The 16,265-nt window shown below is 26.1% G+C and overlaps 1 protein-coding gene across 1 annotated transcript; it reads right to left on the bottom strand.

The window, feature by feature from the left end:
• Positions 1-206: 206 nt before the first annotated feature.
• LOC107456912 (lysosomal protective protein) lies at positions 207-15,471 on the bottom strand. Its single transcript, XM_043044364.2, has 12 exons — positions 15,122-15,471; positions 14,886-15,041; positions 12,528-12,690; positions 12,033-12,278; positions 11,487-11,578; positions 10,805-10,901; positions 9,919-10,071; positions 8,453-8,571; positions 4,445-4,610; positions 3,335-3,424; positions 703-809; positions 207-304 (listed from the first exon to the last, which is right to left on the bottom strand). Exons 1-11 carry the CDS (start codon positions 15,124-15,126, stop codon positions 726-728), a joined length of 1,371 nt encoding a protein of 456 aa, XP_042900298.1. The 5' UTR covers positions 15,127-15,471; the 3' UTR covers positions 207-304; positions 703-725.
• Between the last annotated feature and the right edge of the window lie 794 nt (positions 15,472-16,265).

Below are 16,265 nucleotides of genomic sequence, written 5' to 3'. Positions count from 1 at the left end.
AATTGTCTACTACAGCACATTTTTTTCTGAAGGTATAAATTGAATTTGGATAACGTCGAAATCCTAGTTAATGCTTAAAAAATACTCTTAGCTACTACAATTAGATTTTTTTTTCTTTTCATTAGCATTTTCTTTTTCAAACCTTTAATGACCTATATTTTTCATTTAGTGTAATAAACCCTATACAGAAAGTCACAAAGCAGAGATTTCGCATTGTTAAATTCTTTAATGAATCTTATATTACAAAAGTAACAATATGTAAAAAATAATAAATCACAGCTCCGTTTCCAGTATTTTTAGGAATCTAAAAAAATAAAATCCTCTTAGTAGAGAACAAATATGTATATATAGTAGTACAGCTATACTAAAAATAACATTGGAGTAAGTTGTCTATTTACAACTGTAAAATTCACATTATTTCATCTAACCTTATTTTTATTTAAAATATCTTAATACTTCTTGTAAGCAGTCTGTCATAACCACATCAGAACCTAGATCGATGGAATTAATTTAAAAATAAACAGGATTAGGCATTTAATTAAAAATTTTAAAGACAATTTTTACTATGAGAGATATTAAATGATCAGTGATAAAGTAAGCTAAAAGTTTATAATTTTTTGTTAGTATATAAAAATTTCAGTTAAAATATCATTCAAGTAATTTAATGCTCTGTTTTCAATTTTATTAAAAAGAAATACATACCACAACAAATAAATTCAAAATTGTTAAAATGGTTTGTTACTGAGGAAATTTGATATCATGTGGAAAGCTGGTCCAGGTTTGTCTTGTGGAACCATGTGTCCAGAACCCTAAAATATAATATAATTTAATTACATAGACATTACAGAAGAATAAAATAAACAAAACTATAATTTTTTTCACATTTTTTTGTGTAAATATACTAATAAAAAACTAATAGACTTTACTAATAAAAAATCAATGTATTTACTTCTTTATCCAGACTGTTATATGTTTTTGATTAACAAGTATAGTATAGACTTATTGTTTAGTTAACTCTCAAACATTTTGCATATTATATCACATGTATAATTTAAACTTTGTTTATAATTGTTGTGTTGAACACATTACTAACACAGGGTTGGTGTTTTTGCCAGGACAGTGGCAAAAAACTGGTAAAAACCGGCATAATCCAAATTATCTAAATTGCTGATTAAATATTATTACAAAATACTTGAAACAAATTTAAATCAATCATAAGGAATAATAATTTTGATACATTACATGAAGAAAAAAAAATTTTAACATATTAATAATTAATATAAGGGTAATAATTTTCAAAAGATTGAAAGTTTTTGATCTCTTTTCATTTTAGAATCCTAAAATAAATGTTTTTTTACAAATAAATAAATATTATTATTTGTATAATATTATTATTTATTATAAAAAATTATTATTTGTACAATAATTAACTACACATGTTGATAGATATTTTATGCTTTAAATTATAGTTACATTAATTTAAAATAAGTTCATTTCACTGGAAAAAAGAGAATAATCACAAATTTTCCAATCAATAATGTTTTAAACTACTAAAAGGATATATTATTACATTATGATTTAATTATGGAATAATAATTTTGTTAATTTTTTTGTAATTGTTTATATTTATAGTATATATTTCAATTTTAGGAATAATTTTGTATCAAAAATGTGTTTTTGTCCACTCATCTTGGAAAATATAGGTTTTTGCCAGGACAGTTTTTACCGGTATTTACCATGGTTTTTTTTCACCTGTGGCAAAATCTTGCCAACCCTGGTTGAAAAGTTTTGAGGAAACCTCAAAATGTATAATTGGCCCTTTGAGCAAGTGCTTGTGAAGCTTTGACCTTATATTCAAAAGCATTTCTAAAAATATTATGCAATCAAAACTTTTAAAAGTTAACATGAAGCTTCAAATTTAGACTCCAGAACATCTGCGTCGGATTCAATGACAGCAGTGCTGTCGTACGAATCCCACTCCGCAATGGATTCTGCATCATCCTCATCTGCAGTCACTCAAAAAAATTCTACTCTATTAAAAGATTTTACAATAACATTTGAATCCACATTTTGTTACAGATAAGCACGGAAATGTCCTGTTTTTGTAAGAGTTTAAACTTGAGACAATTTTCTAGACTTCATAATTTTTTAATTTTAGAAAATTTTATATGTAAGTTTTTTCAGCGTTTGACTTAGCAAATTTCTGATATATCAGGTGTAATTAAAATTAGGGATTGATTTATGTGATAACCTATTTAGCATTCTAAACTAAGTTTTTGCAAAAAATTATTTACACTGTACTGAAAACCATTTTGTTTTGAATTAATATTGTCACACACATAAAATAAGTGAAATAAAATGTTATCCTATTTTTTTTAATTAAGCTTAAAATTGCAAATCTATCAAGTTGTTTAATAGTTTTTGTTTTTCTGCTAATGGCTGGTACAACTGTTAGCATGTTAAAAGCCGTGGGGGAAAAAAAGTGGCAATACCAATTCCCAACATTTTCAGTTATTAATACACTACAACAGTACACGCACAGTATTTTTTCAATAAAAGTGATATTAACAATTAAGTTGTAATCAAAAAACAAAGACATTTGTTTAATTTATATTATTAAAATAAATTTAATAAAAAATTAAAGGAAGAAAAAATGTTCCTTTAAAGTGGCACAAATCTTAAACAAGACTACTATGATTTTTAAACTGCTTAAAAATATCTGAACACAAATTATTTCGCTACGTAATCATCATAGTTAGCTGAACAGTGCAATGTGGGCCAATGTCCTCCTTTGAATATTTCTCCATAACAACTTCCAATTTTTTTCATTAATTGCAAGAAAAATTTGCATATATATAACAGCTAATATTTAGTTATTTAAAATAAATTATTGTTTACATTTGACCTTTTTTAAAAATAAGTTCCAAAACACATCTACCTGTTACGTCTCAACATAAAATATAATCATAAGGAATACTGAAAAAAAAATATTTTTATTGTAATGATTTTATAACTTTTTTTATATCATGAAATTTAATTTCTTCTCTCTATTATAGCAAAAATATGTAAAATATTTTGTTAGTACATTTAAAATCTCTTACACATAAAAATGCCACTTATATCAGAGAAAAATAAAACATATTTTGCTAAACAATTAAAAGTATAGTAGCATTAGAAATTCATATATGAAAATATTGATGATACCATTTCATATTATATAAAAAAGAAGGAAAAAATTTATTTTAATCTGAAAAAATTCTAGTCTGAAAGTGCTGAATTTTTGTCCTGGTCAAATAGTCACTTTATGTTAGTTGGATAGGAATAAAAAAATTACCTTGATAGTTAAGTAAGACAGATTCTTATAATACTTTACAAAACCAGCTATTTGATCATTATATTTCCAAGGTGTATAATTCTTTGAAACCTTCAGAGAAAAAAAGATTATCAAACATGAAAATCACTTTTATTCACAATATAGCCATGAAATAAGTCAAATAATTTACAAATAGTATTTAATTTTGATTTGATTATATCAAATTAAAAGTTTATTTAACATGCATAAAATGAAATAGAATAAGACTAAAACTACATTTAGTAGAAATTCATTTATGTGTGTATAACAAGATGAATAACATTCTAAAGGGTGACAATGATTGAACTGTATGGAGAGAAAAAAACCTAACTTTTAATATCCACGGATGGCAAAAATACATTTCTTTTTTCTCAATAGATGGCACTCTGGTCAGTCTTTGGTCTCAATGTCAAACATTTAAGTGAAATATTGCTATTCGTCTGCCCACATTCATACACATACATATATGAATGTGGGACAAATAAAGTGTAATAAAATAATGTTGAGTATATAGTTTAATAACTTTATGCTTGCTATTTAATTTGTGTGTATTTAGCACAATTTCTACTCTGTAAATGTACATTTTTTTTTTTTTTTTAAATACTAAAATGATATATAAACAAAAAATACTAATACAGTAGAAAAGAAATAATAAATATCCAACGCTATAGAGAAACAAACCATTCTAATCTTATTTTATAAATAGTACACCACCAGTTTATTTTAGTTACTAACCAGACGGAGCCACAAAATCAAATATCAGTCTTTACAGTTTTTTATTTCAAAATGAACAGAGAAAAAGAGTCAGAAAAATTTCAGAAGTTCCTAGCTGAGAAACTAACAACACGATAAACCTGTTTCTAATATGTTTATCATACAGTTAATTTTTCAATTTAAATATTTTCCAAGGAAACTTAACATCAAACTATCTAGATTGTAATAAAACAGCTATTTGTAATTTATTTAAATCAACATATGGTTGAGTGACTTTATAGTATCTAACATAATTGATTTAAAATGTTTAAAAAAATTAAATATTGGGAATTACCTTAAGAGTTTATTGGTTATTAAATAAATTTGTGTTAACATTACCTTTAATCCCAATTCATTAGCAAACCATTCATCGCCTAAAAAGTTGCATGCCATATCAACATCACCATTATAAATGAGTCCTCTAAGTTTTCCAGATCCAATTAACTTCAACATTTGTGGAACCATAGTGTTATATATTCTTTGGTATCCAATTTCAACATCAAGACTGAAATAACACATTACTCTATTACTTTCTCAATTTTAGTTAAATATTGAGAAACTATATATAGTAAGAAAACATCAGAAAGTGAACAGTTAAAAGAAAATAAGCGACCTGTATAACTTTTGATTTAATTTCTCACTATATAAAAATATGACAGATGTTAACTTAACCCTAAAAAGCACAATAGCTGTTTTTAATCTGAAGCTTGTATTATTTGTAAGATCAATTAAAATGCAATTTTAATAATTATGTTTAAAAAAATTTCAATTGATCTTATAAATTGATGTCACTTCATATTAAATTTTAAGCAAAGGCAAGTTACGAAATAACAAATGCAATAAAGTTGCGAAACGAAAGAAAAAAAGTACCCTGATCAAGGTTTAACACAGAAGATAGGTATAAGCTAAGGTAAATGAATTTTTTTTAATATAAAGTTAAATTTTAATTTTGGTTCGAGTTTGATATTTTAGTCATTAAATTAGATAAAAAAAATTTGTGCATATTTTAATCAATGTAAAATAGTTTTTTTAATCACATGATTTAATATTAAGGAACTCTATATTCCAGATTTACTGTGATAGTCACTGAATGTAACGACTTCTGACAAAATAATTATTTCTTTTATTATTATTTTACTTTATAAGATTTAATGAAAAATTTTAACAAACCAAGTTATCTTTTTAAATCATTTTTTACAAAAGAAAAAAACTGGAAAATTTATTTGCATGAAAATTTGCTAATTTTCATGTTAAAACATTGGTTACGTGCTAAGCCAATAATCTTTTTTTAAAGAAGAAAAACATTTTTTTCAATATTAAATTTTAAAGAGCATGCTACAATCTATGTACTTGGCTACACATTTTATCACACAAAGAAAATATATTAACTGAATATATGGATTTTTTTTTTCAGTCGACTGTAAGTTGCACGTGCAATTTTTTTCCTTACAGCCTTACACCAGGAGAAAAGTACCCTAGTCATGTTTTCTTCTTGGTCGAAAATAGTTTGTGTTTTTCTTACTCCACAATGAAAAAAGCTTTATCTTTAGTCTTTCAAATTTCAATTTAAAAAAAAAAAAAAAAAACAGATTTTTATCAAATTCTTTGTGAAGAAAGCATTTGCAATAATTTTTCAAGAAAATATATTTTATTTTCTTCAGCAATAGCTATTCCTCATAGCCATAAAAAAATGCTTATCTTTTGATTTTAAAGAAATAGAAGGTTTACAGAAAAGTTTTGATTAAAGAAAGAAGAAAAAAAAGATCTCTTACAAGTTCTTTTAGTTTAAAGTAAGATATATGCTTTTTTTTTTTTTAAGAAAATGCATAAACCTAATTTAAAATAAACAGGGTCTTCAGAAATTTGGGGTACCAAGTCCAGATTATGCTACCAATTGGAGAACTAAGGAAACATAAAATAATGGTTTATAAGGAGTTACATTAGTACTCATTATCAGATATATTTTGATAAATGATCAACCTTACAAGCAATCAGGACTAGGCTATACATCGTAATATGTTGATTTAATGCATACATCGACTCGCCAATGTAATGGCTTTCATTTCTCTCGATGCATCGAAACTGTGATTTAATTCGCCTATTTACAAAGATGCTTGTGATGTAAACTAACGATATAAGATTAACAATAAGGGATCCTTGCCTACGGTGACGAAGATTTTATTTTCCTCTAGCTATAAAGATGATGCTGATTTTGACAAACTGTTTCGCTATGAAAACAATGATTTTTTTGTGATATTGAATAGCAAGAACGAATTTAATCGGAAATCATGGTTTCGTGCAGAGATTAGCATTATGCTGTAGAATGCCAGGCATTGTTTCTTTTTGCAAAAATTTTTTTTTGATTTACAATGTTTCTTGAAGATTGTTTTTAGTGGGTCTTCTGTTACTTTGCAATAGCTGTGCAATTTTTTATCTTCCTTCAACATGGATGGAACGTTTCGTGCAAAATATTTTTAGCTAGATTACTGCTACCTAATTCATCAATTGTTTTTACAATTGACAAATAATTATTTAGTCAATTGTTTTTTAGGATTTAACGTTTTTTGTAGATTGCTTTTAGTAGGACTTCTGTTACTTTGCGATTGATGTGCATTATTTCATTCTGAACTCAATGTATTTTGCAAAAATATATGTATTGAAAAAATTTTCAAATTAATTGCTTTGTATTTTTTAACATTTTTTTATTTTAAAGGGATACAATTTAATAGGAGTATTTTATATTTAAATAATTTATACTTTGTTATAATGAATTTGCTTGTTAACTATTAATTTTATTATTTTTAAATTTTCTTTTGGTACATGTAAGTTAAATATTTTGATAGAAATTCAGTATTATTTTTAAACTAATAAATCTAAAGTCAATTATATTTAAAAAGAAAAGGATAATTAAATAAATAAATAAAACAAAACTTACATTTATTACATATAGAATTTGGCCATTAGTCAATACAACTTCATTATTTTAAATAAATACATAAAAAAAATAGTTAGCACTGTTTCAAAAGCATGTTTTTTCTCCAAAATAATTTAAAACTTCGTCTTTGTTATAGTTAAGTGTACAATTACTTTTGTTTGTTTTGTACTCATCTTTTTTTTAAAAAAAAAATTATAACAAATAGAAGCAAAATATTTTGATAGAAGTCTATTATTATTTTTAAACCATTAAATCGAAAAAAATTTCTAATTTGAAAAAAAATTTTTTAAATAAAGCTTATACTTGTTTTTACTTTTAAAATTCGGTCTCCAGTCCATCATTTTTATTAAAAAATTTAAACAATGACATAAAAGCATTTTTTATAATTAACATTTACTTTTGTTATAAGTTTTTATGATTGTGTAGTTTTCATTAAAAAGAAACAATATTAGAACTTATGTTACATAGCTATACTGTGATGTCTAAGACATCATAATGATAATTGATATAACAGCATGAAATTTCTTATGTCGTTCAGTCCTACTAACAATCAATTAATTTGAAATTTCACATTCAGTTCCTTGACATATTTTTTTTGTCTTGTGAATATTGCTTATGTTCATTATCACAAATTCCATTCTTTCTCTCCCACTCATTGCTTGGTCTTATGATAACTCCACATTTAGACTAATACTTCATTAGTGCTTATTTCCTGGGAGTGTTAAGTAACAAACCTACTTGTGGTACACTGTATGTGATGTTAAATCAAATACATCTTTTGTCTATATCTTGAAGTCTACTTTATTGGATGAGTAAAAAAGAAATAGAAGCACTAAATGAGCAAATGTTGAAGGACCCAACAAAAAAAAATTTTAATCCTTTAGTAAGCTCTAGTACTCATACTCATTTTTATGAATACAGCCAGCACTAAAAATAACTTGTATTTCTCTCTCTCTTTCTTTTTTGTTGCAATTATAATTCATAGTTTCCTGCCCAAAAAAAATTATCCTTGCTTATTTCTGAATACATAAAATACTATAAAAATATTTTAAAATAATTAATTGTTCAATAATTATAGTAAAATAATTTCTTATTCAAAAAAATTTGTTCATTTCATAAATTTTTTTAATTCATTGATATTTAAAAATTCAAATTTTATTTTCAACAAGTGTAGATTCAGAGACTGGCTTGCACACAGACTATACAAAGAAAAAAAATCCACTTTGAAGTCAAACAAAGGAGGTAAGTCCTACATGGAGATTCATATACTGAAAATTTTTAATATGAATGAAATACTTAACAATTTAATATTTTTTTTTGCCTAACCCTAAAATAAAAATATTAAAATTGTCTAAAATAATATAAAAAATCCCCTTGAAGCCTGAAATAAATAAACAGTCAATAAAACTAACCTGCATATATCCCAATCTTGAACAAATGTTGGTATGTGAAGAGCTTTGCGAACAGATGGCTGATTTAAAAATTTCCTTAAATTAGAAGAATCAGTACAAGGTGGATCATCTTGTATATCCTGCACAAAATATATTTAATAAATTAACTGCAAATGTATACATTAATTCTCTTTTTTTATCCCAGCTGTATTTAATGTAGGGGTAAAATTGATTAGAAGAAGATATGAATTTTTAGTAGGGAAGAAGAATTGAGAGCATTTAATGCATCATTTCAATTTGAAGGGGTCTCATAGTCTATATCATACAGACGAAAGATGCAGCTGTCCAAAATATTTCACCTGAGCATCATAATTTTCCCTCCTTTCTTTGCAAAGATAGGTGAAAAATTAGTTCTCTAATAGTGAAATAGCTTAGCAATATTTTTAGTTATCGATAAGGCAAAAATTTGCATGGTTTAAAAATTTTGGAAAAAATTATATATTTATGGACTTTAAAACAGAAATTGTTAAGATAACAGAAATTGTGTAATAACAGAGGTTGTTTCAGGCCATACATTACAATTTGCATCTGGTTACGAGAGTGACCGTTTTACGAGAGAATACATGATGGTTTATTCATAGGGGATTCATTAGGAATTTAAAAAGATGTCTGTAAGGAAAGGCGTTTGTTTAGTGGCAGTGTCTGTAACATATGATTTCACCATACTTAAAAACAGGGGTAAAACTTTTCAGTCTCTGAGTTTGAAACACAGATTAAAAAATATGAAACACAATAAAAAAAGACACAAAAAAAGTATTAGATTTAGTTATGAGAAAAAGCTAAGATCTGATAACAACAATTAGTTAATTATTATGTGATAATCAGTTACGTATGGTTATAGCAAACTATATAGAAACATACCTCTAAATTTTGCACATAAAATAAGAAAGAAAACAATTAGTTTGAAACAGGGGCAAAATATTCAAATTTTTTAGTTTGAGAAATATTTTAAAGAGACAGAAATCATTTAAGCACCAGTTACAAATTATTAGGCACCATGAAAACCAAGATTTTTCAACCCTGTTTTTCAGTTGAAAAAAAAAAAAAATATATATATATATATATATATAAGTATAAATTGAGAAGAACATGTGTTTAAAAATTGTCATTGTATGTCTTAATCATAGAGATAAGATAAATATTTTATTCTCAATGAAAATATTTCATTTTTAACTTTTTTTATTTTATTAGCATTAGGTAAAAATCTACTTAAAAAAAGTTCAGAGTTAAAAATTTTGAGTTTTCTATACCAGATCTGAAGATTTTTTTTTTCTTATATACCAATGCCAGGAAAAAATAAAAATGCAAAAGCACAAAATATTTGGGAAAACGTGCATTGTTTTAATATTGAATAAACCAAAATCAAATATTTCCCATAAAATATAAACAAATGTTTGTCAGTAAAATATAAATAAAAATTTACTTACATTTAAAGATTTGCTTAGGAGTCTTTGAAGGTTTCTTTTGTCAACAGAATATCTTGATGCTCCACTACCAGTACTTTCAGAATGAGCACAATCAGCATATAAGTTATAAACATTCAACCCTGAGTTACCAACAATCACAGAGACATCATTCACCTTAGTTAAAAAAATATATATATAATTATTATAATTTAAATTAGATTAATTACAATTCCTATTGAGGAAATTTTCACGAAATAGAATTTAAAACGATAATTAAATAATTAATTTAATAATTAAAAGAAAATTATTTTTAAATTTGAGTGTTTAAAATTTCTTTAGTATATTTTAAGAAAAATAGATATTGATCCTGAAAATGCCAGGCTAATTTTACTTCGGAGAAGAACTGATAAAATTAACAGATGTATAGCACAAAAACAGGTATTCTCAACTAAACTGAAACGAAATTACTAACAATTTTATGTTCCTCAGGATCAAAAATCTTTTATTTACCCCCAGAGTGATTTGAATAGAGCCTAATTGATCTGACATAGCAAACTAGTTCCTCTTTTTTCAATGAAAAAGAATAACTCAGCAGAAACTTTTTTTTAAAACAGGTTTGGCAAGGTAGATTTTGACAGTTGAAAATATTATTTTAACAAATATGTTTAAATTTAATAAATGTTAAGTTAAATATGTTTACTCTATTAAAAAAAATAACAAGAAAATAGTTAACCATGACTTACACTGCAAAATTATCATTTACCATGACTAAGGCAATGTAGGGAAAGAAATATTTTATTTTTATTTTAAAATGAATACCATTCTGTATTTTAAACAATTTTTAATGAAAAGCTTATTTTCATTTATAACTATTAAAATTTATCTTCAAGCAAATTAAATAACTTACAGCAGCTTGGCACTTAGATGAAAGATTTTCATAGAAATTACAAGTGTTTATTGATGCAACACCACCACAACAATATGTTTCCAAATTGCTCCATACTCTAAAAAGAAAATTTAATAATGGTAGTAAAACTCATTTAATACATTATGTTAAAAACTAGTAAACATAAAATTCATAGATTTAATAAGTTTATCAGCTTATTTAATTGATAAATATGAATAGCTAAATGAATATGAAAAGCTTAGTGTATCACATTTTACTTATATATTATCTAAGCAAGTAAATCTATAATAAGAAAATACTCTCCTCAATAGCAGTATAATAAGTAATATGCAGACGTGCCAACCTAGCAAAATTAACATTCAGGAGTTTCCCTAACAAGAATTCAGGAGATTTCAGGAGGGGTAAAAAAAGGTGCATGGTATGCAACATTTGGCACTTCTAAGGAATTTTAAGTAAAAAATTTATTAAATATNGAAAAACTTACCTTCGCACTCGCGGAAAAATTAGGTAATTTTGAGTTTGGCCGTCGATCGCAGTAAAATTCGGGAGTTTTTCAAATCAATTCCGGAGGGCGGGAGAATAACTCAAAATTCGGGAGACTCCCGCAAAATGCGGGAGAGTTGGCACGTCTGAATATGAGAAAAAAATTAATATTAGACAATAATTAAGCTGCTCAACTTACTCAGTTCCAACTAAACCATGATTGTAAGCAAAAAACACAATTGAATTAGTTAAATTTTGTGCATTTAGATATCCATTTCCAATAGCAAAGCCCTGGGAAAAAAAAGGTATTTTTTTCACAGCGATAAATTAAAATCTTAAATACAAGTATATAATACAATAGCAGTGATGTCAAAGACCAAGAATGAAGACTAAGTTTGGGCAAGAGGAATGGCGCAAATAAAAATATTTTATTCAATTAGGAAATAAAGGGGAGAAATAAGTAAAGAATTCCATTTATGTAAAAAAAAAAAAAAAAAGACATTTCTTCTTAAAAATAAATAAAAAATATTAATCCTAAATTAAATTTGTTGAAGTATTATAGTTATGTCAAATAAATCTTAAAATTTATAAAGAAATTTTTTTTTTTTTTTTTTTGCTCACATTGACATAAAACAATAAAGAACATTTTTTTCTGATTTTGAAGAATTGATAAAAAAAAATAATCAGCATAGCAGACTTAGATAAATTTAGAATTAATAAAAATTAAAACATTAGACATACTTACTTTGAAGTTTATTTTGGCAGGACCAGTTAGTACTCTTACAGAAAGAGTGGGAATATAAATGCCTCCATAACTCTCACCGGTAATATAAAAGTCATTACTTTTAAATTGAGGAAATTTTTCAAAGAAATTCTGAAGTGCTACATAATTGTCATAGGAAGTTGTATCATCATCAGTGTCATACTTTTTATTATCAGCATAAGAAAAACCAACTCCAGCTGGTGCCTCCAAAAACAACACATTTGCTATCTGCATATAAAGAAATTCACATTTTGTAAATCACTACTATCATTTTTTTACATATTTCATGGATAACAAAAGACCGAAAATCTATACTTATCTTTTAAATTCATAACAATTTTAAAAAGATCATATACCTCTTAGTTTGTTAGTAATCATTTAATTAATTTAATATCTCCTTTTCTGTTATTAACATTTATTGATTACTCAAGTCATTAACCATAGTTCGTTAAGTAATTTTTATACTGAAATTCTCACTTTATTCCAAGAATAAGGATTGTCGTAGAGTGTTTTTCCATCATCTTGCACATGAAGAGGACCAAGTTCACTCAAAAACCCATCTAGAGAACTACAACCAGGGCCACCATTTAACCACAACAATAATGGATCAGTAGAAGGTGAATTTTGGCTTTCAACAAACCTATAAGTTACAAACAGTTTAAAATAAGCAGACTTTTTAATAACAGTATAAACAAAACAATTTTGTACAGCTGATCTAACCTAAGACAAGTATTGTCCATTTGGGAAGGGATACATTAAAATTAGCATAAGTAATTACGAACTAAAACTTTCCTACTTTAATTAATTTTACATACTAAAGTATTATTAATTTTACAAACTGAAGTATTACTCCACCTGAGTTTTATAAACTCAGGTGGAGTAAGAGAAGAATATTCCAAGTTAGAGCAAATAATCAGAATATATAGGCAAACGGTTGGATAGGGTTAAAAACTAATGAACTAGTGCAGTGGTCGGCAAACCATGACTTGCGAGCCAAATGCGACTGTTTTTGCTCCTTGAGTGTGGCTCTTTTAGAAATCTCCAACTTCAAATTGGAAATGGCTCCAACATTTTAGTTCAATTAGTTTATCTTTCACCGTTTAGAATGTCTTCTCATATCAACAATCCAGTAATCTATAGAGATCAGGAATTTCTAACAAGTTAAAATTATTCCTCATTTTTTACTTCTTTATGTGTCATACATTCTATACTCTTAAGTAAAAATATTTTTTTTCAAGTACATTAGATTAATTTTTTTAAATCTAAACAATCATTTATTTTATTACAATAAAAATTTTTTACTTCCTTATGTGCCATATATTCTATATTCCTAAGTAAAAAAAAAAATTTTTTTTTAAATACAGTAGATTAATTTTTTACTTCTTAATGTGTCATACATTCTATATTCCTAAGTTTAAGTTAAAATACCTTTTTTCCATGCACAGTAGATTAATTTTTTAAATCTCAACAAGGCAATCATTCAATTTGTTACAATAAACATATTAACAAAATGTCTTAACACAAAATTATAATTATATTGTGCTTCATGAATGCAAAATAATTTTAGTTTTAAAGAATATTTCAGATTTTTTTTNTTCTTTTTTTTTTTTTTTTTTTTGAATAATTATTGAATGATGTTGAACTAATATTTAGAATTGTTTTAGATTTCAAAAACATAAAAAACTAAAATTCTTGATTTTTATTTTATTATTATTGATTCCAGCTTAAATTTAATGCAAGAAATCATCCTCATCATAGGAGTAGAAGACTTCCTAAAAAAGTTGTGACTTAAGCAAAACTTATATTTTTTTAAAAAATGAGATAAAAAATAAAATACTGATTTTACTGATAACCTCAAATTACATTCGACATTATTAAAGCCTAAAATTATATTCAACATTATGAAGGAGAGCTACTTTATTTTATTATTTATCTTTGAATTTTATTTCTTCTCTATTAAATTTACTAAAAAATTGATTAACATTAAATTATATGTTTTCATTTTGACTATAAAAACAAGTACTGTCATAAATTAATGATCAAGGTTGAGCGAAATCGAGTTGTATCAAAAAAAATTATAATAATAAAAAAATTTTAAAAACCCATAATTTTGCCCATGTTTTCGTTCTTTTTTTTTTTAGAAAGAAAAAAAAAAAAAGACTTTTTTTATTGATGAACAAAGTATACAATAGTAATATATTTTTATATTATATATACAAATAATATTATGTATACAAATAGTATGATATTTTTAAAGAAACTTATTTTACAAAAGTTACATTGTTTACAGAAAAATTTATTTAAATTGACACAGGTAGTGGAAAGTTTTTCATTCAATTATCTTGGCTAGGCAGAGCTATATCAGTAACTTAACTATGTTCAGCCTTAAGGTCTTTAATAAAGGTATAGAATTTAAATGTTTAAGAGAATTGAAGATACATTTATCATCTCTATAATAGCAGATCATCTAAAATAAATATCAAATATGGAATTTTGAATAATATAATCAGGGACTACAATAGATTGAGGCTACTATGAATAGATAGTAGATATCCAATCACTTTCTAAATATATACACACTTATACTTTAGAGTGAAGTATATTTGTGGAAATATAGCATTAGTGTTTTCTTTGGGAAAAAATCAAATGTTTTTTCGTAGAAAAAAAATCTTTTGGATAAAACAAAGGCTATTTTTTAAAGAACTCGTTTTTTGTGGCTTAGTTTTTTTGGAGGAAGGAAAAGGGGATTTTATTACTTTCTTTAAAAAAAAAATTAAAAATACGATTTTTATTACCTTTGTATTTGGTGGAGAAACTAATAATAGACATGCTTACCAATAATGCAAATGTCGCCCAGAAGTAGCATTTAGATATCCAGAGTAATGTTTGTAATTTATTGTGAAATTTAAACCAGGTAAATCAGTCACTTCATCTGGATGAGCAGTTGCCGAAGCAAAAATCACAGCAAACAATAAGAAAAATTTTAGGTACCTAATTAAATGAGATCAATTAGTACTTTTATTTTAGAAAGAAAGAAAATAAAATGTTTAAAAAATAACATAAACACATACTGCATGCTGTAGATAGTTGAAAAATCCAGTTGTACTGAACTCGCTAAAAATAAAACTATCAGTCTGCTAGATTTATCTTTTGAATTACAAACAATATGTTAGATTAAAATTGATTGTCAAACTAGTTTTAACTCTTTAAGAAACAGATATGCTAATAAAACAATGGATCACGTGAAAACTCTTAAACTTATCGAAAAAGATGTTTAATTATGAAATAGCAATCAGATAAGTCATTATCTGTTTTATGATTTCAAACAAAGTACTTGTTCAAAAATGAAACCGGATGAAAACAAAAGAGCACGTGATTGAAACGAATTACGTCACATGATCTAAAAATTGATTGAATGATAGGACTAATTCAGACCTATCAAAAATGCGTAAATCACATGCAGCTAGAATGCTCCTTAAATTAATCAGATTTTACACTTAAAAAGTAGCGCTTGCATCTTTAGAGGTACTATTTTCCGACATTCCCTCGGAACATAAGCATTGCGCGTAATTAGTGTTGATCATCAAAATGTTGTTTAATCTGAATTCTGAAATTTTTTTATTTCTGAAAACCAATACATTATTTCCTTATTTTGCTTAAAGATGTTTATATATTGTATGAAGTAGATTGATTGCACATTGAATGCTTTAAAACCGGGGATCATTCAGATTAGGCTCAATTAAGTTTCGATTTCGTTCAGTTCCGGTATTCAGAACTTATGTTAAAAACAAAACTAAAACTTTTTTAATTTAAATAATTTACTATTGTTGTTTTATAATCATTTTAATTTAAATTGCTGAAATAACACAATCTTTTGCGGAAAAAAATTAGCAATAGTGCCATAAATTCGTTGTTGTTGTTAATTTACGTCGCACTAGAGCTGCACAATGGGCTATTGGCGACGGTCTGGGAAACATCCCGGAGGATGATCCGAAGACATGCCATTACAATTTTGATCCTCTGCGGAGGGAATGGCACCCCGCTTCGGTAGCCCGACGACCTGCGCGCGAAGTCGAGCACTTTACGGTAGCACAGTTTAACGAGGACCAATACCGCACACCCTCGGTCCCTACGCAGACTGATCCAAGTGGTCACCCACCCGCACACTGACCGTAGCCAGTGATGCTTGACTACGGTGATCTGCTGGGAACCGTG

This window comes from Parasteatoda tepidariorum, chromosome 5 (assembly GCF_043381705.1).
Source record: "Parasteatoda tepidariorum isolate YZ-2023 chromosome 5, CAS_Ptep_4.0, whole genome shotgun sequence".
NCBI lineage: Eukaryota > Metazoa > Arthropoda > Arachnida > Araneae > Theridiidae > Parasteatoda > Parasteatoda tepidariorum.
Note: the sequence above shows the minus strand (reverse complement) of the source record. Positions and strands in the feature narration are given on the sequence as shown.